The 25,153-nt window shown below is 42.4% G+C and overlaps 1 protein-coding gene across 1 annotated transcript in view; it reads right to left on the bottom strand.

The window, feature by feature from the left end:
- The window catches only part of LOC140490617 (UDP-glucuronosyltransferase 2A1-like), a 121,514-nt gene extending 96,999 nt beyond the window's left edge, over nt 1–24,515 (bottom strand). Inside the window, exon 1 of the mRNA XM_072589127.1 lies at nt 23,810–24,515. Within this exon, the coding sequence (XP_072445228.1) occupies nt 23,810–24,515 (706 nt within the window). The remainder of the gene's footprint in view (nt 1–23,809) is intronic.
- Nucleotides 24,516–25,153: the final 638 nt, after the last annotated feature.

Genomic DNA, 25,153 nt, shown 5'->3' with positions numbered 1-25,153 from the left:
ACACTTCCCACTGCCTTGGGAAACCAGCCAACAGAATCAAAGACCCCTCCCACCCCAGTTATACTCTCTTTCACTCTCTTCCGTTGGGCAGAAGATAGAAAAGTTTGAAAACATGTACCAACAAATTCAAGAACAGCTCCTTCCCTGCTGTTATCAAACTTTTGAATGGACCTCTTATTTATTAAAGTTCATCTTTCTCTGCACCTACTCCCTCGGTGGTAACACTATATTCTGTATTCTGTTCTATTACACTGATGTACTTCTGTGAGGTGTGATTTACCTGGATAGCATGCAAACCAATACTTTTCACTGTATCTCAGTACACGTGACAATAATAAATGAAATCAAGCCAAATCAAATCAAATATTATTCCTACATTCCTATTTAGCAATAAAATTTCTTACTTATTATTCATTATGCTGTACTGTGGCATGTTAGAAAGTAGGATGTTATTTGAACTAAACATTATGTTGCATTAATGTGAAAAGAGCAGGGCTTTGTTCCATTAATTTGGAAACACCGATGTTGGACTGGAGTGGTTAAACAAAATCACACAACACCAGGTTATAGTTCAACAGGTTTGTTGGGAAGCTCTAGCTTTTGGAGCGCCGCTCCTTCATCAGGTGATGAAATATATAAAATATATAATTTCAGTTACATCACACTGTAAATGTTTGCGATAAATTCTGTGTCTTACAATCTTATTCTCCACAACCACCTGATGAAGGAGCAGCGCTCCAAAAGTTAATGCTTCCAAATAAACCTGTTGGACTATAACCTGGTGTTGTGTGATTTTTAACTTTGTTACATGAAGGTGTTGTTAAAATTTTTTAGAGGAATTATTAGGTGTTCCTTGTGAATATAATGACACTATAGCTTAACTGACTGCCCATTCATCATTACAGTTAAGTCTCACAGAAACATTGAAACATTGAACAAGGGAACAGGAGTAGGCCATTCAAGCTTCAAGCCTGCTCCACTGTTCAATATGACCACAGCTGACCATCCGACTCAGTACTCTGTTCACAGTTTCTCCCCATACCCTTTGATCCTTTCTGCCCTAAGAACTATAATTAATTACAAGCATTCAATGTTTGGCCTCAACCACTTTCTGTAGCAGAGAATTCCACAGTCTCACCACTTTTTGGGAATTCCTCTTCACCTCAACCTTAAATGACCTGTCCCATATCCTTAGACTGTGACCCCTGGTTCTGGACTCACCAGTCAAGGAACATCCTTTCTGCATTTACTCTGACTAGTCCTGTTAGAATTTTATACATTCTGTGAAATTCCATCTCATTCTTCTAAACCGCAGTGAATACAGTCCTAATGGATCCAATAAATCTTCATACCTTAGTCTCGCCATCCTAGGAGTCAGTCTGGCATCATACAAACACACAATTCCTGTCTCGTCTTATAAAGGTTTTGGAGAAAATAAATTAGGTAATCTCAACCTAATCCCAATATGCATGGGAACACATGATAATCTATTATTTGGTAATATATTGAAGGTTTAATTGTAGAAGTATCGCAAAAGCAGTAGAAAATTTCATGCAGGTGCAAATACTAGACACAGAAAACATCACATTAATCAAGTGCTTCATCTTTCTTGGAAATAATCAAACATAATTATGGTATATTTCTTATATTTATTGTATTCTCCTGTATTACAACAATACAAATCAATGAAGGCCAATTTTGTGAATCACTTCATGTCCGTTTCAAAAGAACTCTGAGCCATGTAAAAGTGGTATTTTGCACAAATTTTTAAAAAGAGACCAATAGTCAAATTTGCAGCAGGAAGAAACTATCATAGCCATTCAATTTTTTTATGTGAAAAAATACTACAAAAGCTAAATAATATGCGACTTCAAGCTTTGAAGAAGATCTGTCATTACTATTGTTTGCTTGCTATGTGTATGAATGAATAGCTAAGAACAAAAAGCGAATTATAGATCTGTCAGTAGAAAAGGAAGCTTCATTCTTCATTTCACCATTTGATAATGCAAGCTAAATTAGCCAATTAGATTGCAAATAACAGTACTGATAAAAACGGAAAGAACTGCGGATGCTGTAAATCAGAAACAAAAACAGAAGTTGCTGGAAAAACTCAGCAGGTCTGGCAGCATCTGAGAAGAGAAATCAAAGTTAATATTTTGGGTCTGGTGAGGAAGGGTCACCAGACCCAAACCGTTAACAGTACTGATAAGACTTGCAATATCAATTATTACATCTTTTTGCCATTTATTCTTACTGCTGAGCTCAGTAATTCCACCATCAGTAGGATTAATTGAAAGCTCTATCCGAAGGACAGTGTAGCCATCATTAGCTGAATGCCCCTTTCTTCACTGAATAATTCTGTTGTAGACAGGCAGTAGGCTGGAAGCAAGCCAGGCAGGAGATGGAGAAGTCAATGCTCCAGGTGAAACGCTCCTTCAGGAATGCGGGTGGTTGGTGGAGAGGGAGGTGCCGATGAAGTGAGTGGCAGGGGCAAGGTGATGAAGTGGGAATAGGTAGAGGATATGACCTGGTTGGTCAATGGGAAGAATAAATCCAGTTGGTGGCAGGGAGCAGTGGAAGGGAGGGGGATTGGCTGGGAAGGGAGTTGGGGAATGAGGTGGGAGGTTATTTGAAATTGAAGAACTCAATGTTAGTCCTCTGGGCAGTAGTCTGCCCAGGTGGAAGATGAGGTGTTGTCCCTCCAATTTGTGCTGTGTACCGTTTTGGCACTGGAGACCACACGGTTACCCCATGGATATCCTCCAGTCTTAGAGCAGCACTATGAAAGCCAATCCCTGATTGGTAAGTCAGTTAATCAGTTGCTCTTAGGTCATGTAGTGCTTGAGACATCTCCTACACCTTTTCAACAGCATGGACCATGCCCCATGGTCATAAAGCAGCAGAGATGCTCTCCTCATGCACAAAGATACTAATACAGAGCCAACTGTGACTCAGGCTGTCCGCAAAGCATGACCAGCCAATTGGATGGTGCCGAAATGGAGCTGGCTTGCTCTAGAGAATGTAGAGGAAAGTTAAGAGGCAACCACATTACTGCAGATCTGAAGTCACAAATAGGCCAGATTTCCATCCTGAAAAAGCGTTCCTGAACCAGGTGGATTTTTATGAAAATCAACAGTGGTTCTGCGGTCACCATCCAGATCTTATTGAATTCAAACTTCACCAGCTGCCATGGTGAGATTCAAACCCATGCTCCAGAACATTAGTCTAGTGTTCCAGATTACTACTCAGTGAATGGCATTGGCAGTACCCGAGTACCTCCTGGCTATTTGAACTCATATGTGGGAATAATGTGCGTTTCAAGAACTTGGGATATCCAGAAAAGCTTTACAGCCTTTAAAGTACATTTATTGTGTATTTACAATCGTAATGTGGCAACCAATTAGTTTATGGCAAGGTCCTATAAATAATGATGAATTAACGACCAGATAAGCCATTTTACAATGTCAGACATCGGATAAATATTGGCCAGGGCACCACGGAGAACTGCCATTCTTCTCTGATAACTGCTCTGGAGTTGTTTAAATATACTTACAAGGAGATGAGGTTTTGCCTTAACAATGTGTGGAGTTTGCACATTCTCCCCGTGTCCGCGTGGGTTTCCTCCGGGTGCTCCGGTTTCCTCCCACAATCCAAAAAATGTGCAGGTTAGGTGAATTGACCATGCTAAATTGCCCATAGTGTTAGGTGAAGGGGTAAATGTAGGAGTATGGGTCTGGGTGGTATACGCTTCGGCGGGTTGGTGTGGATTTGTTGGGCCAAAAGCCCTGTTTCCACACTAAGTAATCTAATCTAATTCATCACAAGTATAATAATCAATTGAGGGACTATTGGTGTATGTGCTTAAGTATTGTTACGGCCTAGGCCAGACCACTCAAAACATACTTAAGCAGGCAGCCCTAGACCTAACTTTGCAATTTGTTTTGGTAAGTGTACAGTGAAAATTACTCAGAGTAAGATAGCTAGGTTAACTACTGGATTTTAAAACAGGCAAAAACATTATTCACAAAATTATGCAATGAAACACAAATAACAGAGTAAAGAACCCCTACAGAACTCAATCTATCCAGCTAGACTTAATTATGCTGTTCTGAATACACACAACAGTCCCAAGAAGCAAACTCCCTTTAAAACCCAGTATAAATCCAGGAGGGATAGAAAGGGAGGCAAGAGAGGAGGGGGAGTGGCGTTTTTGATAAGAGATAGCATTACAGCTGTGCCTAGGGAGGATATTCCCAGAAATACATCCAGGGAAGTTATTTGGGTAGAACTGAGAAATAAGAAAGGGATGATCACCTTATTGGGATTGTATTATAGACCCCCCAATAGTCAGAGGGAGATTGAGAAACAAATTTGTAAGGAGATCTCAGCTATCTGTAAGAATAATAGGATGGTTATGGTAGGGGATTTTGACTTTCCAAACATAGACTGGGACTGCCAATAGTGTGAAGGGTTTAGTTGGAGGGGAATTTGTTAAGTGTGTACAAGAAAATTTTCTCTGATTCAGTCTGATGTACCTACTAGAGAAGGTGCAAAACTTGACCTACTCTTGGGAAATAAAGCAGCGCAGATGACCGAGGTGTCAATGGGGAAGCACTTTGGGGCCAGCAACCATAATTCTATTAGATTTAAAATAGTCATGGAAAAGGATAGACCAGATCTAAAAGTTGAAGTTCTAAATTGGAAAAAGGCCGATTTTGACGGTATTAGGCAAGAACTTTCAAAAGCTGATTGGGGGCAAACGTTCGCAGGTAAAGGGATGGCTGGAAAATGGGAAGCCTTCAGAAATGAGATAACGAGAATCTAGAGAAAGTATATTCTTATTAGGGTGAAAGGAAAGGCTGGTAGGTATAGGGTTTGGTTAAGGAAAAGAAGGAAGCATATGTCAGGTATAGACAGGATAGATCGAGTGAATCCTTAGAAGAGTATAAAAGCAGTAGGAGTATACTTAAGAGGGAAATCAGGAGGGCAAAAAGGAGACATGAGATAGCATTGGCAAATAGAATTAAGGAGAATCCAAAGGGTTTTTACAAATATATTAAGGACAAAAGGGTAACTAGGGAGAGAATAGGGCCCCTTAAAGATCAGCAAGTTGGCCTTTGTGTGGAGCTGCAGAAAATGGGGGAGATACTAAACAAGTATTTTGCATCATTATTTACTGTGGAAAAGGTTATGGAAGATATAGAATGTAGGGAAATAGATTGTGACATCTTGAAAAATGTCCACATTACAGAGGAGGACATGCTGGATATCTTGAAACGCATAAAGGTGGATAAATGCCCAGGACCTGATCAGGTGTACCCTAGAACTCTGTGGGAAGCTAGAGAAGTGATTGCTGGACCTGTTGCTGAGATATTTATATCATTGATAGTCACAGGTGAGATGCCAGAAGACTGGAGGTTGGCTAACGTGGTGCCACTGTTTAAGAAGGGTGGTAAGGACAAGCCAGGGAACTATAGACCAGTGAGCCTGACCTCAGTGGTGGGCAAGTTGTTGGAGGAAATCCTGAGGGACAGAATATACATGTATTTGGAAAGGCAAGGACTGATTAAGGATAGTCAACATGGCTTTGTGCGTGGGAAATCATGTGTCACAAACTTGATTGAGTTTTTTGAAGAAGTAACAAAGAAGATTGATGAGGGCAGAGCAGTAGATGTGATCTATATGGACTTCAGTAAGGCCTTCGACAAGGTTCCCCATGGGAGACTGATTAGCAAGCTTAGATCTCATGGAATACAGGGAGAACTAGCCATTTGGATATAGAACTGGCTCAAAGATGTAAGACAGAGGGTGGTGGTGGAGGGTTGTTTTTCAGACTGGAGGCCTGTGACCAGTGGAGTGCCACAAGGATCGGTGCTGGGTCCTCTACTTTTTGTCATTTATATAAATGATTTGGATGTGAGCATAAGAGGTACAGTTAGTAAGTTTGCAGATGACACCAAAATTGGAGGTGTAGTGGACAGCGAAGAGAGTTACCTCAGATTACAACAGGATCTTGATCAGATGGGCCAATGGACTGAGAAGTGGCAGATGGAGTTTAATTCAGATAAATGCAAGGTGATGCATTTTGGGAAATCAAATCTTAGCAGGACTTATACATTTAATGATAAGGTCCTAGGAAGCGTGGCTGAACAAAGAGACCTTGAAGTGCAGGTTCATAGCTCCTTGAAAGTGGAATCACAGGTAGATAGGATAGTGAAGAAGGCGTTTCGTATGCTTTCCTTTATTGGTCAGAGTATTGAGTACAGGAGTTGGGAGGTCATTCTGCGGCTGTACAGGACATTGGTTAGGGCACTGTTGGAATATTGCATGCAATTCTGGTCTCCTTCCTATCGGAAAGAAGTTGTGAAACTTGAAAATGTTCAGAAAAGATTTACAAGAATGTTGCCAGGGTTGGAGGATTTGAGCTATAGGGAGAGGCTGAACAGGCTGAGGTTGTTTTCCCTGGAGCGTCAGAGGCTGAGGGGTGATCTTATAGAGGTTTACAAAATTATGAGGGGCATGGATAGTGTAAAGAGAGAAGGTCTTTACCTGGGGTCGGGAAGGCCAGAACTAGAGGGCAGAGGTTTAGGGTGAGAGAGGGGAAAGACATAAAAGAGACCGGAGGGGCATCGTTTTCACGCAGAGGGTGGTACGTGTTTGGAATGAGCTGCCAGAGGAAGTAGTGAAAGCTGGTACAATTGCAGCATTTAAGAGGCATTTGGATGGGTATATGAATAGGAAGGGTTTAGAGGGATATGGGCCAAGTGCTGGCAGGTGGGACTAGATTGGGTTGGGACATCTGGTCGGCATGGACGGGTTGGACCGAAGGGTCTGTTTCCGTGCTGTACATCTCTATGAGTCTATGACTCTATGACTCCTTGAGCCACGGAATAGTTTTTAGAAAAAAAAGGGACTAGCTTTGTGACACCTCCCCCCCTTTAAAAAAAATGAACCATCAATACCAAAAGATGGCTCAATTTTTAACCCTTCAAAACCCAATTAGTAATCTGAATGGACTCAAACTCTAACATTTGCCTGCACATAATGTGTTTTTGTTTTTGCCACTGTTTACCTATTATTTACTTATCTATGCTACTTAACTGTGATCTGTCTGTATTGCTCGCTAGACAAAGCTTTTACCTGTGCCTTGGTACATGTGACAATAAATTCAATTCAATTCAACTATAAACATGCACAACCCCATGCAAATTCAGACCACAGCACACCCACCACCGAACGCCTCCCATATCTCACTCAAGTCTTGATAATGCATCGGCTATCATGTTTTCGCGACCTGCCACATGCACAATTGTCAAATTGAATGGCTGCAACAACAAACTCCATCTAAACAGTCTGGCATTGTTGTCCTTAAATTTTTCCACAAATGTCAATGGGTTGTGATCAGTGTATGCGATTATCTCAGATGCATTGCTGGAAGTGTAAACACTGAAATATTGTAATGCCAACACCAAGCTTAAAGTCTCTTTCTCCACTGTTAAATATTTCTGTTGATGAACGTTGAACTTCCTGGAAAAATATCGGATGGGTCTTTCTATCCCTTAATCACCCTCCTGCAGGAGCACCGCACCGACACCCACGTCACTGGCATCGATAGCCACCTTGAAAGGCTTTGTATATTCTGGTGTGGCTAATATTGGGGCAGTGGTTAACACAGTTTTTAGGCTGTCAAATGCCTTGCGATGGTCTGCTGTCCGCTGAAACTTCTTTCCCTTTTTTAACAATTCAGTGGGTGGAGCAGACACACTAGTAAAAGTTCAGCACAAACGTTCGGTAAAATCCACTCAACCCCAGGAACTGTAGGTTTACCACCAAGCCTGCCTTCTGAAGTTGTTCGAACAAGTACGATAAATGGTGTAAATGTTCTTTCCCTAAGTGACTAAAAATCACCAGGTCATCAATGTACACCACACAGTTGGGTAATCTGACAATGACCTTATTAGTCAGTCTTTGAAATGTGGCTGGAGCATTTTTCATAACAAATGGTATGACTTTGAACTGATATAGTCCATTTGGTGTTACGGAAGCTGAAATTGCCTTTGCTCTCTCCGACAGAGGTACTTGTCAGTAGCCCCTGAGCAAGTTCAACTGAGAAATGCAAGTTGCTTGTCCCACTTTTTCAACACAATCCTCCAGCCGTGGATTTGGATATGCATCAGTCTTTGTAACAGCGTTGTCTTTTAAATAGCCCACACATGGGTACCATCTGGTTTTGGCACCATGACTATGGGTGAGCTCCAGTCACTGTAACTCACTTCGATTATGCCATCTTGGAGCATGCGCTCTATCTCCTTCTGAACCTGTGCCAACTTTAGAGGGTTATGCCTATAAGGGTGTTGCTTAATCAGAACAGTATCTCCTATACCTACATCATGCACAATTAGGTTCATACTTCCTAGTTTATTATCACATATCTCCCCATGTGATAGTAATAATAACTCTTTCAGGTCATTTCGATTTTCTTGTGGAAGGTAACTCAACAATTTATCCCAATTTTTGACAACTTCCTCATTGTCCAATTTGATTTGAGGCAAGTCCAATTCAGAATTCTTTGAGCCTGGTTCTTCCTTCTGTGCTTCTCCTCTTGCTTTCCTTCCCTATCAAAATACCTTTTGAGTATATTCACGTGACACACAGAGATTTCTTCCTGTCTGGAGTCCTTATCAAGTAGTTCATCTCACTCAATTTGATATGGTCCACTAAACCTTGCTTCTAAAGGCTCACCTGTTACTGGAAGTAACACCAATACCTTATCCCCAATTGCAAAATTGTGAATTTGTGATTTCTTATCCGCTTCTTGTTTCATTGTATGCGTGATAATTTTAAATGCCAGCTCTATTTAATCATTCTCTAAAATATGACACATAGTCCAAATGGGTGGTCTCTGAATTCTGACTTATTAATTTCTCCTTAACCAGTTTTAATGGGCTTCTTACTTCATGCCCAAAAATTAATTCAAATGGACTGATTTTGGTCAATTCATTCGGTGCATCTCTGATCACAAAAAGTACAAATGGAACTCCCTTATCCCAATCATCTGGATAATCCTGACCAGAAGCCCTTAATATGGTCTTCAGTGTTTGATCCCATCTCTCTACACTCCCTGTGATTCCGGATGGTACACAGTAGATTTGATTTGCTTTATTCCCAAGTTACCCATAACCTCCTTGAATAGTTTGGATGTGAAGTTTGATCCTTGATCTGACTGGATCGCGATTGGTAGTATGTAGCTAGTAAAATATTTAAGTAATGCTTCCACAACCCTTTCAGCTGTGATGTTACATAATGGGATTGCCTCTGGAAATCTAGTTGACGCATCCATTATTGTTAATAAATACTTATTTCCACTTTTTGTTTGAGGTATAGGGGACCTACGCAATCAATCAAGACTCTTGTGAAAAGTTCCTCAAATGCTGGAATAGGTATTAAAGGTGCAGGTTTTATTACTGCTTGTGGTTTCCCGATTAGCTGACCTGTATGACACATCTGGCAAAATTCAACAACATCTTTGTGTAGTCCAGGCCAGTAAAAATGTCATTGTATTTTAACCTGTGCTTTCCTCACCCCTAAATGTCCTTCAAGTGGTAGCTCATGTGCCACTCGCAACACCTCCGTTCTATACCCGACTGGCAAAACAATTTGGTGAACTTCTGCCCATTTCTTGTCTGCTTGAATGTGTGACGGTCCCCATTTCCTCATTAAGACATCATTTGTTAAATAATAACACACAGGAATGCATTCACTTTCTTTCTCAGTACAGTAAATGCCTTTTGATAAACCTGTTTCAACTCCTTGTCTTTCTGCTGTAATTCAATCAGCTTAGCAGAGCTAAAGATACTGGCATGTTTACCTATTTGCTCCTGCACTGTCCCGCTTATCTGATCAAAGTAAGTTTCGGATAACACTGTCAGCTTGCTTATCTGTGCCTTTTGATCTCTCCTGCTTCAACTTCTGCCTCTGTGATCTTGCAATCACACAATCAGAGAAACCTCCTGGATAAACATTCTCCAAGTCTTCAGTTGCCTGCGTCTCCACTGGTTTTTCTACGAGAGCAGGTAGCACGGGAGTGTGGAGCTGGATAAGTACAGCAGGTCAGGCAGCATCCGAGGAGCAGGAAAATCAACATTTCGGCAGGAGCCCTTCATCAGGAAGGAGGCTGGGACCCTCGGGGGTGTAGAGATAAACAGGAGGGGGTGGGAATGAGGTAGCTGAGAGTGCAATAGGTCGGGGTAAAGGTGATAGGTCAGAGAGGAGGATGGAGCAGATAGATGGGAATGAAGATTGACCGGTGGGACAGGTCATTAGGACGGTGCTGAGCTGGAAGGTTGGAACTGGGGGAAGGTGGGGGGGGGGTGGGAAATGAGGAAACTGGTGAAGTTCACATTGATGCCCTGCAGTTGAAGGGTTCCGAGGTGGAAATGAGGCGTTCTTCCTCGAGTGTCAGGTGGTGAGGGAGCAGCGAAGGAGGAGGCCTAGGACCTGCATGCCCTTGGCAGAGTGGAAGGGGGAGTTGAAATGTTCGGCCACGGAGCGATGGGGTTGATTGGTGCGGGTATCCCGGAGATGTTCTCTGAAGCGCTCTAGGAGAAGGCATCCGGTCTCTCCAATGTAGAGGAGACTGCATTGGGAGTAATGGATACAGTAAATGACATTTGTGGAAGTGCAGGTGAAACTTTGATGGGTGTGGAAGGCTCCTTTGGGGCCTTGGATAGTGGTGGGGAGGGAGGTGTGGGCACAGGTTTTGCAATTTCTGCGGTGGCAGGGGAAGCTGCAAGAGGGCAGGGTGCGTTTTTTACGGGGCGTGGACCTGACCAGATAGTCATGGAAGACTGTTCTTTGTGGGAAATGGATAGGGGTGGGGAGGAAACTATATCGCTGGTGGTGGAGTCCATTTGTAGGTAGCGGGAATGTTGGCAGATGATGTGACTTATGCAGAAGTTGGTGGAGTGGAATATGAGGACCAGAGGGGTTATGTCCTTGTTGCGGTTGGAGGGGTGGGGTTTGAGGGCAGAGGTGCGGGACGTAGATGAGATGTGTTGGAGGGCATCTTCAACCACATGGGAGGGGAAATTTCGGTCTTTAAAGAAGGAGGCCATCTGGTGTGTTCTGTGGTGGAACCGATCGTCCTGGGAGCAAACTGGATGCCTTCTCGCAGAGTGCTTCAGAGAACATCTCCGGGACACTCACACCAATCAACCCCACCGTCCTGTGGCTGAACAATTCAACTCCCCCTCCCACTCTGCCAAGGACATGCATGTCCTGGGCCTCCTCCATCACCACTCCCTTACCACCCGGCGCCTGGAAGAAGAACGCCTCAACTCCATCTCAGGACATCAGTGTGGATTTTACGAGTTTTCTCATTTCCCCATCCCCCACCTTACCCCAGTTCCATCCTTCCAGCTCAGCACCGTCCTCATGGCCTGTCCCATCTGTCAATTTTCCTTCCCAACTATCCACTCCATCCACTTCTCAGACCTATCACCTTTACCCCCCTCCCCCATCCATCTATTGCACTCTCAGCTATCTTCTCCCCAGACACAACCCCCTCCCATTTATCTCTCCACCCCAGAGGCTCCCAGCCTCATTTTTGATTAAGGGTTCCTGCCCAAAATGTTGATTCACGTATTCCTCAGATGCTGCCCGACCTGCTGTACTTTTCCAGCACCACACTCTCTAATCTCCAGCATCTGCAGTTCTCACTTTCTCCTATAGTAGACAGCATGCCTACCGATGAATCAACTATATCACTTGCAAGGACAAATCGTATTCCTGGAGCTGACAGTTTGTCCAGTACTCTGACCACAAATTCTCCACTCTTCTCTGGATTCTCTAGCCTCACTTTACATAATTGAGCACTTTTTGTCTCACCATGAATTTCTGTTATCAGTTCCTTTTCTGGCAATAATCCCTCAGGAGTGCATACTTCCTCGTCCTTCAGCTTTACAGACTAAGAGGATCCTGTGTCCCTTAATATTGTAACCTCCTTACCTATTACTCCTGACCTATGTGAATAAACTTTACCTTTGCAGGTATATTTTTTAAGCAAACCTAGCACTTGCTCCTTAATCAACCTCTGATCATCTTGTACACTTTGAGGCAGTTGTCTAACTTCCCTTGTGTCTTTTGTTACTTGTCCAACAAAACTTCCAGGCTTGTCTGGTTTTCCTACATCTGGCTTTCTCCTAGTCCACCAAACATTGTGATTTTGTGTGGCACACTTTATTACAATGAAAACACTGGAGCTTTTTAATGTCTTTGTCCCCCTCAAGGGTTTCTTTTTTACCCTGTGGTAAGTTCTCCTTATGATCTTCACTGAGATCTACCTTTCCATTTCCACGTGAAGATTTCTCTTGGCCCCAATTAGTATCCCTCATGGACTGAAATTGATTCTGGAAGCCAAACTGTGTTTTATGGACCAGCTCATAATCATCAGCTACTTCAGCTGCTAACCTTTTAACTTTCTGCTCTTCCGCATGAGAATGAGTTTGCACTACTTCAGGCAGTGAATTTTTGAATTCCTCCAAAATAATTACCTAAGGGCATCATCAGTTTGCTCAATTTTTAAAGCTCCTATCCATCTATCAAAATTACTCTGTTTGATCCTTTCAAACTCAACATAGGTTTGACTAGGGTCCCTCCTTAGATTGCTGAAACATTGTCTATAGGCTTCTAGTGTAGGCTCATATGCACGTAACATGGCTTTTTTCACCTCCTGATACTCCCCAGATACCTCCTCTGATAGGAATTGAATAAGTCACTAGCCCTACCTACAAATTTCATTGGATCACCAAAACCCACATTGCCACTGGCCACTGCATTTGTTTAGCCAAATGAGATGAAAAAGGCTTCCACATCCTTCTCATCAAATTTAGGCAATGCTTGAACATACTTAAACAGTTTCTCATTAGGCTTCTGACTACCAGGGGCTTGCTCATCCTCACTTTCTTCCTCACTAAACCTTTCCTCAGCCTTTTACACTGATTTTCCTTTTTAAGTGTTAGTTTTTGAAGTTCAAAAGTTCTGTCTTGTTCTCTCTCTTCTGCTGCTCTCTTTTTCTCTCTGTTCTGCTTGTAATCGTAACTCAAACTATTTCATTTCTGCTGCCCTTTCCTTACCCCTCGCCTCTAACTCAAGCTGCTGCATTTGCAATTGAATTGTTGTCATCTCTATCGATTCTGATGGTTTCTCCAGCAAGTTTAAATGTTGAGCTACTGCTGTAATTATCTCTCCTTTCCTCACAGAAGCAGACAATTCCAATTCCAGCTTCTGTGCTAATTCTTGCAACTTGGTCTTATTCACTTATTGCAAAACCTCCAAAGTCACCTCATCCACATCCAGAAAACCTTTGGTGACTGAAAGAGCCATTACTATCTCAAGCTTTGTTTACCCAACCAAACTAACACCAGAAATAAAGACACTAGCACTTATCACTCGCTGTTGTAAAATCCTGCAAAGAGCCCTCAATCTGTTACAGACTAGGCCAGACCACTCAAAAACATTCTTAATCAGGCAGCCCTAGACCTAACTTTGCAATTTGTTTCTGTAAATGTACAGTGACCAGAACAGGATTTGCATTCACAATGTTCTCAATGGAAATAGAGCGAATGCTAAACCAGACTTTGAGGGACTTTGATTCTATGGCTGGGATAAAGTTGGTTGAGTCTGAGCCTGACACCAAGGAACACTGACAGGTTGGTCAAAACTTGTTATAAGTTAGTTTAATGTGAATTTGAGAGTAGCAGCAAATATATTTGATTGCCATACAGCCACAGGATGATTTTCTAACATGGTTTTAACAGAACTGCTCAATCATTTTAACATTTAAAGAATTTAATGTTTTCAAAATTGACATGTCGGCATTCCTTCCTCTAAAACATTGTCCAAAAGAATGTTGAATGTTGTTTCACGAGAAACTGCGACCAGATGATTGTGAACATTCCTGCACCGACATTGATCACTATCGCTTTCTAAGCAATCATTTTGAGAGAGCTGTGTTTTAACTCCTAATAGTAACTTGTACCAGAGGATTTTCTTCCATAAGATGCACAGTTAAAATTAAGCCATGAAAGATTCACAAATGAGTTATTGGCTGGAATGTCTGGCACATTCGTTGCTCAGAGCCTGTAAAATCTGGTGTAAAACTAAATGCTGAGCGGTCTCACAAATGCAATACACCAAAATACCCCAATCATTTGCATTAGATTTTGTTCTCTCCATCCAGATGTATCTCTACCCTTAATATTGGTCCTGTCCTTAAATTACAATGGCTAAAGCCTACAGAATAGAATGAAACTGGACTGACCACCTGACATTGACTTAAGCAAACATAGCCATGTCAATTCTTGAAGATCTTCCTCATTAATGTCTAATTGTGTGGACCAAAATGGGCAAACCACAGACTAGCCAAGCAAAAGTCTCACAGACATACAGAATCACAATGCCCCCTTTAAATCACTGTCATCATCCCTCGGTATATTCTGTCTTATCAGCAGGAATGACCTACCAGAAGTGACAGCAGAGTTGGGAAGGAATTGCCTTTGGAGTCTTCAGTATTAACTGTGCACCTTGTGGAATCTCCTGATATCAGGTCAAATGTGGGTAAGGACTCCTCCTGTTGATTATCATTTGCCATGCCCCATACTGCTCCATGTTGAACATCACTTGCAGGGGGCATTGAGGGCTAAGGGCATAGAATGTGTTCTGGCATTGAATGCCTATCACCAACAGTGACTTGGTATTACCATTACTGACTGAGTCGTTGGAGTGCAAGGGACATAACACTAAAGACTAGATTAACTCTGTGGCAAGTGAGGGAACTAACAAGAGAGAAAAAAAATCTATTTTACTTGATTCTCACCAATCAACATGTCACAGATACATCCATCCATGTGAGTATTGGTAGGGATAACATCTGCACAGTCCTTGTGGAGATGAAGTCCCATCTTCCTGCTGAGGTTATATCTACCATTGAATGATATGTTATTACCACTGTGCTAACTGGGAGAGACTTTGAATAGATCTAGTAACTCAAAACTGGACACTCATGAGCTGGGCACCCGTGGGCCAATAGCTGCAACAGAATTGTATTCAATTCACAAACTGAACCTAGTGAGACCACATCTGAAATATTGTGTACAGTTTAGCCTCTTTTTCTGAGAAGGACATTCTTGATGTAGAGGGAACGCAGCAAAGGTTTACTGGACAGATTCCTAGGATATGGGGTGCGACATATAAGGAGAGGTTAAATCAGTTAGGATTGTATTTACTGGTGTTCAGAAGAATGAGGGAGATATAAATTTCCAACATGACGAGACAGGGTAAATGCAGGAAGAATGTTCCCAATGGCAGGAAAGTCCAGTACCTAGGCTCACAATCTAAGTGTGTGGAGCATTCCATTTATGACTGAAATGAGGAGGAACATTTTCACCCATTTCTTCAGTTTTGTTGGATTAAAATCCCTCGCCAACAGCATGTGGATCTATTAACAGCACACGACTACAGTGGCTCAAGATGATTTACTGGGATGTTGCCTGAACTGGAGTGTTTTAGTTATAAAGAGAGATTGGATAAACTGGGGTTGACTTCCTTGGAGCAGAGGTGAATATGGGTGAACATGATTACAATGGAGAAAATTATGAGTGACATAAGCAGGATAGCCAGGAAAGAACCTTTTCCCTTGTTGGAAGGATCAATGACTGAAGATATTGGTTAAAGGTAAGCAACAGGAGGTTTCGAGGCAATATGAGGAAAATATTCACTCAGAGGGCAGTGGGAATCTGGAACACACTGTCTGTAATGGTGGTAGACACTGAAACCCTCATAACCCATTAAGTATTCAGATGTACACCTGCAATGCCAAGACATTTTAGGTTTTATAAAATTCATTCATGGAATTAGGGTGTTGCTGTCTAGATTAGCATTTATTGCCCATCCCTAACTGGTCCCCAGAGGGCAGTTAAGAGTCAACCATATTGCTGTGGGTCTGGAGTCACATGTAGACCAGATCAGGTAAGGATGGCAGTTTCCGTCCCGAAAGGTCATTAGTAAACAGATGAGATTTTCTGACAATTGACATTGATTCATCGTCATCATTACGTTCTTATTTCTAGATTTTTATTGAAATCAAATACCACCAGCTGCCATGTCAGGATTCGATCCCTGGTCCCCAGAACATTACCTGGGTTTTGCGATTAACAGTCCAGCAATAATAACACTAGGCCATTGGCTCCCCTAAATAGAAGTCAAGAGCTGAAAAATGGGATTAGAATAGTTAGGTACTGTAGTTGCTTTTGACCAGTACAGACACTATGGGCTGAAGGGTCTTTTTCTGTGCTCAGATGTCTATGACTCTAATTAGGCAATGCATCACCATCTTCTCAAGGACAACTAGGGATGGGCAATGTATACTGGCCCAGCCAGCGATACTCACGGTCCAGGAGTGAATTTTAAAAAAAAAGGTAGTGTAGGTGCTTCTGCACACCATTGACTACTGCCACTAAAGGTGGCAGCTCACTACTCCCTTCTCCAAGACCACAGGATTGGTCATAAATGCTAACATGGCCAGCAGCATCCACATCCCTCTCACAAATAAAACAAAAGTACTTTGCACCTGATTTTTGCGCTTCATATTGCAGGCTCCAGCTCAGTTTTCTGAGGTAACACAGAGGATGCCATATAGTACCAGATGCTGGACTCTACTCTGTTGGCTGAAAAGTCTGGTGCTGGAAAAGTACATCTGGTCAGGCAACATCCGAGGAGCAGGATATGCTTTTCCAGCACCACACATTTTGACTCTGATCTCCTGCATCTGCAGTACTCACTTCCTCCTCCTATTCTGTTGGTTGTCTAGTTACCAGAGTTATTGGCTGATTCTGCCTGCCTTGCTGGAATTGTTGAATTGCTGCAATTGTACTTGAAGGCTCTCCTTAAACTAGCTTTGCAGATTTGCCAAAAATCAAATTTTTTTGTGATGTCATTGCATGCTTTTTCCAAGTGCTTTTTAAATCAATGCACTTTACCTGAGCCAGGTTTTGTTTTTGCTTTCTTTAGATACAATTTTAAAACATTATTATAAGTCACAGCAAAAAGTTAAAAATTTCTTTGTTTGAAAGATCTTAGCTACATGCTGTGCCTAATATAATTAGATGATAGTGAAAAGAAAATTAGAAAATACAGCATAAAAACTGATCAGTTAGCATAAGTATTCCATGTTGACATTTATAATCCATTCAAATCTCCTCACCAATCTTCATCCAACTCATAACATTATATAATTATTCCTCTTACTTCATTAGATTTTCCTTAAAGGGAATTTTTATTTGTTGCCTCAACTAGACGTCACTATTGTGTTAACATTCTCACCCCATCCTTAGTACACATTTCTTCTGAATTCCCAATTTGGTTTCTTGGTGACAATTTTACATCACTAGTCTCTCGTTGTACATGTTCCCACCATTAGAAACTTGTTGATTGTGATGATACTGTGGCTTTAAGAGGTGTATTGTGTCCTGGTTTTTAGGCAGGGGTATCGTACAGTCTACCAGAGCCAAGACAGTAAAACAATTTGTGAGGCCTTTAGTTTTTCTTCAATGCAGAACAATAGTAGCACCCTGAATGGGAGTGGTTAGGTTTCCACAGAACCAGGATTTTTAATTTTATAGTTTTCAGCAGATGCTGCTGGGGTCTTGAGGATCTGGAAGCTATTTTTCCCCCCTCTCTCTGTTACAGCCAAAAGCTGGGAGTTCTTTCCCTGCTACAAGAGCTGCATGTGAACCAATCTGTTTTCTGAATTTGCATTTTGCCCAGGGTGTACTTATGGGATGTTGCTATATTGGAACAGTTCATAATTCATAGTTATTGTATCTATTATTCTGTTAAATTTTCCAAAAGAGTTAAATTATTCTAATTCTCTTTGCCGCATTTTAACAATATAGTGGATGGCTAAAGTGTGTTTTACTTTAAAATCCAGTAGTTTGACCCATCAAATTGCATCTGCAACGTTATACCTTATAATTTACTTTTAAAATAAAGAAAAAATTCAGGTTCGCGAGTACCATCATGAAATAACTGCACAGAGGCTCATATTCCCTCACCAAGTTACCCTTTATTTACTTGTGCACAGTACATTGCCTGTGGCCAGCCAGCTCAGAGTCAGTCCCTGAACTGAGGAGATTCTCCTGGTTAATTTTTTTTTAAACTGAAGAGTTACTAAATCTACCATTTATGTTTTTTTTCGTGACTGAAGAGATTCTAGTCTCCTGGTGATAATATTTTATTAAACAAATTACAAAACAGTTTACCAAAAACAGTTAACATTTACAGCTGTATACAACAGCAATTTTACAAGGGAGAGGAGCAGCAAAGCCAGGCCCCAAACCCTACCGTTCAACCAGTTTACAGGGAGATGAGCACAAACCACAAATCTCAGTTCCACATATAAAAGACAGCAACAATTACATTTGTACATGCAACAATACTGTTACATACAAAAGTGCAGACAATACAGACCCAGCAAGCCCCCCGTCCCTCCCCCTTCCGACCACTCTAAGGCAGCCCGCCCCTACCCACCTTCTGGCTCTTGGTCCGCCCTGACACACCTTTCGACCACCTCTAGGACAGCCCGCCCCGGTATCTGCCCAGGGTGACAGCGGTCAGGATGGCCTACCCACCTTCCGGCTTCACTAACCACCCTCAGCACCTTTCGACCACCTCTAGGACAGCCCGTCCCAATTACCCCTTCTCGGGACGACAGCGCTCAGACCGGCCGACCCACCCTCTGGCTTTCGGGACAGCCTACCAACCTTCAGGTTCACAGGATGGCCCACCCACCCTCCGGCTCTCGGGGTGACAGCTTTCAGGACGACCCATGAGCCTCCCAGCTCACAGTAAGGCCTGCCAGACCCAGGGACATACAAGACAGTGCAGGTGATCAACCCAACAAACACCACAATACACAGTTAATTACAAAAAAGTCCTTTCTGGTGCAGAGTCCAGATATAGAGTCTTCTAAAATGTAGAGTCCATTTGCAGGAATGGAGTCTACTCCAGTTTTTGATGTGCATTGTCCAAAATGGACTCCACTCCAAGCTGCACTCCCAAAGGCAGCCAATGCAAACCCCTCACAGGTGTTCAGTCTCCATGGAGTCCTGGCACATCCTTGGAGAGCCAGGGCCACTCACAGGAACACAGTACATTTTAAAAGGTACAGTTAACTCACAGGGGTTTGGTCCACTCCTGAAGGCAAGATCTTCTCCAGAACACAGCAAGTGCTCACCTCCCAGCACACACACAGGTGTTCAACTTAGAGGCCCAGTCCCAGGGCTAGGCCTCCCCATAGGAACAGCTTCTCTGGTAAAATGTATGTCTTCCACAAGGGCTCAGTCCAAACACCCAAAACAGAGAGGATACATACAAAAAGTAAAGAAAACTAGAGTCCAAGGGCTAAGCCCTACCACAAAAATCAACATTTTTTTTTATTTTTGAGAAAAAGGACAGAAAAAAAGAGTAACACATCGGCTGGAACCAGCCAGTAAAACAACAATCCCCTAATGAGAACATTATGTGCATCAGGAGTTTAACAATCAGTCCTCACTAAAAGGATTGCCAGTTAACAAACTGGCTAAATATTTCAGCCAGTTCTGAAATCAGGTTTCCCCCTCCAAAAAAAAGAGTAACAGAAACCAACAGTAACATACTGACTGTAACGCCAGCCAGCACAGTCAGTCCCTGAACTGAAGAGATTCTCCTGGTTAATTCTTTTTTACTGATGAGTTTCCTAAATCTACCATTTATATTTTTTTCATGACTGAAGAGATTCTAGTCTCCTGGTTATATATTTTTTTCATATCTTCCTGGTGGTGGAAATTGAATAAAGATTCGTGCACCTTGTGTTTCTCACTGTGTCTCACACCTGCACACACACACACACACACACACACCATATAAAAAAATAAACAGGAGTGTCGATCACACAGCATTGCCCTTTGATGTGAAGGGCAGTGCTTGTCACTGGCCACTCGGGTGTTTTCCTATCTTCCTGGTGGTGGAAATTGAATAAAGATTCGTGCACTTTGTGTCCTTCACTGTGTTTCACACCTGCACACACACACACACCATGGGTGCTGGGGAAAAAATAAGCACTACCGCAGTTAGGCGGTGGTGTGGCGGTAAAAGGAAACAATTGAAAGAAAAAAAGAAAAAAAATGGAGTGTCAGGGAAGAGAATCTGAGGCTCCAGCGAAAACTCCAAAAAAGTCTCCTGGCTATATTGGTCAGCCAGGGCTTTCCTGATAGGCCCAGGTCAATGACCTCAATCAGTGAGGTCAACCTGATTCTACTCACTTCATCCCTTCCCCACTAAGTCCAGGGATGTAGGCCTAGGCTTTGGCTTGCAGCTGTTCCTCCAATGTTTTTGCCCCAAATCCAGTTCCTCTGGTATGGACTCTTGACATGTGCAGTGCTTACTGGATCACAGCCTGCCTCTTGCATCCAGAGCAGGTCAGGAGAACCTCCTCCTCTTTTCTAGAGGTAATGGTATCGAGGCTGTATCCAACTGAGACTCTGAGGTTTGCTCAACACTGTACAGAGGGGGAAGAACCTACAGGGTCTGACAGGCCTTCTGGCTGTTCTGAGGGGCCAGATATGTTTTTCTCCTACCTGTTTTGCAAGGTAACAGCTTTCAGGTGATCCACAAGATTGAACAGGACTGCCTCACCTACACAACTTTGTAATTGATGAGACCTGACCTTGCATCAACCTTGGCAAAAGTGAGGACTGCGGATGCTGGAAATCAGAGACTAGGTTAGAGTGATGCTGGAAAAGTACAGCAGGTCAGGCAGCATCTGAGGAGCAGGAAAATTGACATTTTGGGCAAGAAGCCCTTCATCAGGATTGAAGGCAGGGAGCCTCTGGGGTGGAGAGATAAATAGGAGGGGTGGGTAGGGCTGGGGAGAAGGTGGTGAAGAGTACAATAGGTGGATAGAGGTGGGGATAGGTCAGAGAGGAGGGTGGAGTGGATAGGTGGGAAGGAAGATTGGCAGGTCATGAGGATGGTGCTGAGCTAGAAGGTTGGAATTGGGGTAGGGGGGAAATGAGGAAATTGGTGAAGTCCGCATTGATGCCCTGGGGTTGAAGTGTTCCGAGGTGGAAGATGAAGCGTTCTTCCTTGAGGAGTCGGGTGGTGAGGGAGCGGTGGTGGAGGAGGCCTAGCACCTGCATGTCCTCAGCAGAGTGGGAGGAGGAGTTGAAATGTTGGGCCATGGGGTGGTGCAGTTGATTGGTGCAAGTGTCCTGGGTGGGAGAACCCAGCTTGCAATGCACCAAGCACAAGTAAATGAAGATTCATACAGTCACAGAATTTTGTATGTAAAAACTACAAACAACTATTGCTGCCAAAAAACTACAAAGAAAATCAACTATAAAACCTTGAATGGGAGACTCTCTCCCCTGCCTATAGGGGGCACTCATCCTACCCATCCCCTCCTTCACAGCTCCTTCGGGCCTGGACTGTGCCCCAGCCTTAGGCAAAAAAAAGTAAATAAACGAGATGATCCTTAAGTTAGTAAAAGAAGACAAAGTCAGGATAAGCACACTGCCCATTCTTGGCTCCATGTCACCTATATGTGACTAAAAGGGAAAACGAACAAAAAAAGGGAAAACAATAGAGGGCACCCACAAAATTTCCCATGATAAAATCTAGTTATAAAAATATAATAGGAATAACTTATTCCAAGATTTGTTTTTTTTAAATTATCAGGGAAAGGGAAAACGCAGGGAAAGAACGAAGAGAGGACAAACATTAATCATATACTTCAGACCAATCGTTCTATTTTAAAGTGTTTACAAAGTTCTTGGCTTTATCCACCGAGTCAAACGTATAAACTGAGTCCTCATGGCTGAAACAGAGCACCCGTGGTGTGCCTCATGGAATACTGGATACCCAGGTTCCTCAGCCTCTTTTTACCTTCATCGAAGGACTTCCTCTTTTGAATTATAGCAGCTGAGAAATCCTGGAGAAACATGATTTTTGACCCCTTGCGCAGCAGTGCCTGTGGATCTTTCCCCAATAATCTGGAAACTTCTATCACTCACTATTTGTCCCTGTATGTGAGGAAGTGCACTAGGACCTGGTGGGATGCTGTACCGGCCCAGTCCTGTGCACTGTGACCCTATAGGCCCTTTTGATCTGCAGCCGGCTGGCCTCAATTTGAAGGCCCAGGAACTGCGGCAGTCGGTGTTCAAAGAAGGTGACTGACTGCCCACCATCTTCACCTTCAAGGAGCCCGACAATCCAAAGATTCGTCCTCCAACCTTGATTTTGAGGACATCGACCTTGTGATCGACCTCGCAAGGCCCACACTTCCTGCTCCAGTACCTAGATCCGACCAGATGAGGACTCGATTGCCACTTTCAAGGCCGTGGTTCGACCCTCCGTCTCCTCCATCCACTCCGAGGCCCTGAAGCTCCCATTCGTGCTTCTGCAGAATGGATGCGATGGGTTGGACCTGTGCACGGGTCTCCGCCATTGCAGCCTCAACCTTCATGGTAAATCTTGCCATCACCAATCGCTAATTCCTGAGAGTCCGTCAGGTCCCCCAGGGATTCAGGAGAGGCCACTGCTGCAGCCTTTGGTGTGTCCGGTGCTGCCAGGGAGTGTCGTCACTGCTGCTATTTGTTCACTCCTTTCCCTTTTGGCATCCTTCCCACTCCAAATTGTCAATGAATATGTGTTCTGTAAGGTTTTAACAATTCCTCCATATAAGTTGGGCAGGTATAAAACACCAATATTCCTTGGCTGTTAGGCAGAGCCATCCACAGCAGTTCTACTGAATCGCCACCATCTTACCAAGTCTCATCCCTCCCATTTGATAGCCCCACAATCCCAGGAGCATCACTTCATTCATGACTGAGAATGCATCAATAATTTGCTCAATTAATTCTGTTCAGCCAATACCTTCTCTTATCTTTGGATCCTTTTATAGGCCCACCTAATTCAATTACATGGCTTTAATTGGTTTCCCATTGTTCAGTCATATCTTTCCACTTGTTCCAGATCCAGAATGGATCCTTTGCATTCCTGCAAAAATAGCAAACTGGCCCTTGATGTACTGACAACAAATTCATCAATAAGCTTAATCAGTCACTGATTCAATTCATGCTGGTTTCTACATTTCACCCTTCACTTGCCTAAACAAAATTGTGAAAAGTCTGAACAGTAATGCAAACTGATATGGTGGCATGAAATTGCATCCCCTCCTCCCTCCTTTCTCAACCTGGTGCTGAGGGAAGAAATGGTGGCTCAAGAATAATTACTCTTCCTTTTCTTCACAAACCTTTGTTTTAGCCATTAACTTCCAAATATTTGATTAAAACTTCGAACATTTCATCGAACAGTGGAGAGAAAAAGGAAAGGACTGAGAAGTTTAGTTAAGAATAAACAAAAATCCCTTTCTGTTTCAAAACCATTTCTTGCACTAAAAAGAGAACATTGCAGCAACTTGATTCTCTCCAAGGCAAAGCTGAATCATAATCACGTTATGTGTTGTAATTGGGAAAAGCAGGATCTGATTCCTGGATTTTGTTTTGTTGTGTTAAAACCAATGCAGACAAAAGCCATACACTTCAAATACATACACTTCAAATTACATTTACAAAAGCTTCTTGCTTGCAAATCCATTTGCTAATTCATACCCATGTTAAGTCAGAGAATGTCCTATTTTTCTTATATGCATGATATTGTAAATTAAAATTCTATTCATGCACTCCCATAACATTTATAAAACTGAAATCCTTACCTAAAATCTCACTGTAATATGAATCCCATTGTCCCCAAAATGTGGAAAAGATTAAATCCTGAATGCTGTAGGAGAGGAGGTTGTTAATTCGCTGTGTAAAGGTCATTGAACTAGGAAGCTCTGACAAAGTAGCAGGTACATATGAAGGAGGACTTGGTAATTGACCGCACTTTCTCTCCATTGCAGAAGCTGGGGAGAATCTTAGGGTGTAGACAAAAGGAATCCCAAGTTGTAAAGCCAACAGTTCTCCTCCTACAACTACTGGATCAGCAAGGATGATGTCATACTTTGATTGTCTGAGTTTGTCCAATAATCCTGCATTCCCTAACATAACATTGAGGATTTCCTTGTTAGAGGTGATCATATTGGACATTAAGACTTTAATTCTTTCATAGAACTCCCATGCAGATAGATTGGGTTTCTCATACATCCACAACTTCAGCATAACATCGATCATTGCCTCTATGTCTTCTGGTCCACTTGGAACCTCTACTATTTCTGTCTTCATGCGTGCTGGCTGATTACTTACTGCGAAGATTGAAGCTGTGGTTAGCAAGGCAGTCACATTATGACCTTTTCCAATTAATTCTTCAATAATATATTTTGCGTTCAGCCAGTGGCTGGTTTCCATGGGCCAGACAAGCACGTTACCACAAAGACAGGATCCAGTCCAAGTCACCAGGTGGATGAGCAAAATCTGAAACATGATTAGTAGTGTTACTGTTGCTGTGCCGAAGAAGTCTAAATGTCTCTCCTGCCTCTTACTAACAAGAACGTAAGTCTTGCTCAATAAACAAGCTGCGGGAAATGGCTACAAGCCAAATCCAAAGCTAACCAATAAGAAGAAGGAAATAACCTGATCAGACGCACAATTTAAGGTGCTTCAAAACAAAACTGGATGAATGACCTTTTGGCAAATACCAGAGTTGGCTCTTTTTTTTGGCTCATGAGAAAAGGAAGGTGAAACAAACGAGACAATTTTTTTTTTCTGAATTTAGAAAGACAGAGTAAATCTGAGACACAATTTGTTCATAATGAAAATTTATGAAAGAGAATAATCTGAAATAGAAGCAGATAATACAAGAAGTAGAAGAAGAGAAAAGAAGCTTCAACAAGGTAATAAAGTGTTAAAAAGCAAATCGTTATTCTGTTCTTTCTTTATATCCAGCAGTTTCCTTTCTTTGAATTATGTTGATAATTAGTTATGAATAAACTGTGGTGTCCAGGTTTTAAATATCTTTTATAAATAATGTATGCTTGTTAAATTATGCTGAGTGAATTATTTCTTAAAGGCCTATGACTAGGTGCCAAAGACTGGTGAGTATTTCCTTTGCATTATTATCT

This window comes from Chiloscyllium punctatum, chromosome 2, assembly GCF_047496795.1.
Source record: "Chiloscyllium punctatum isolate Juve2018m chromosome 2, sChiPun1.3, whole genome shotgun sequence".
Lineage (NCBI taxonomy): Eukaryota > Metazoa > Chordata > Chondrichthyes > Orectolobiformes > Hemiscylliidae > Chiloscyllium > Chiloscyllium punctatum.
This window is presented reverse-complemented; position numbering and strand designations above follow the sequence as displayed.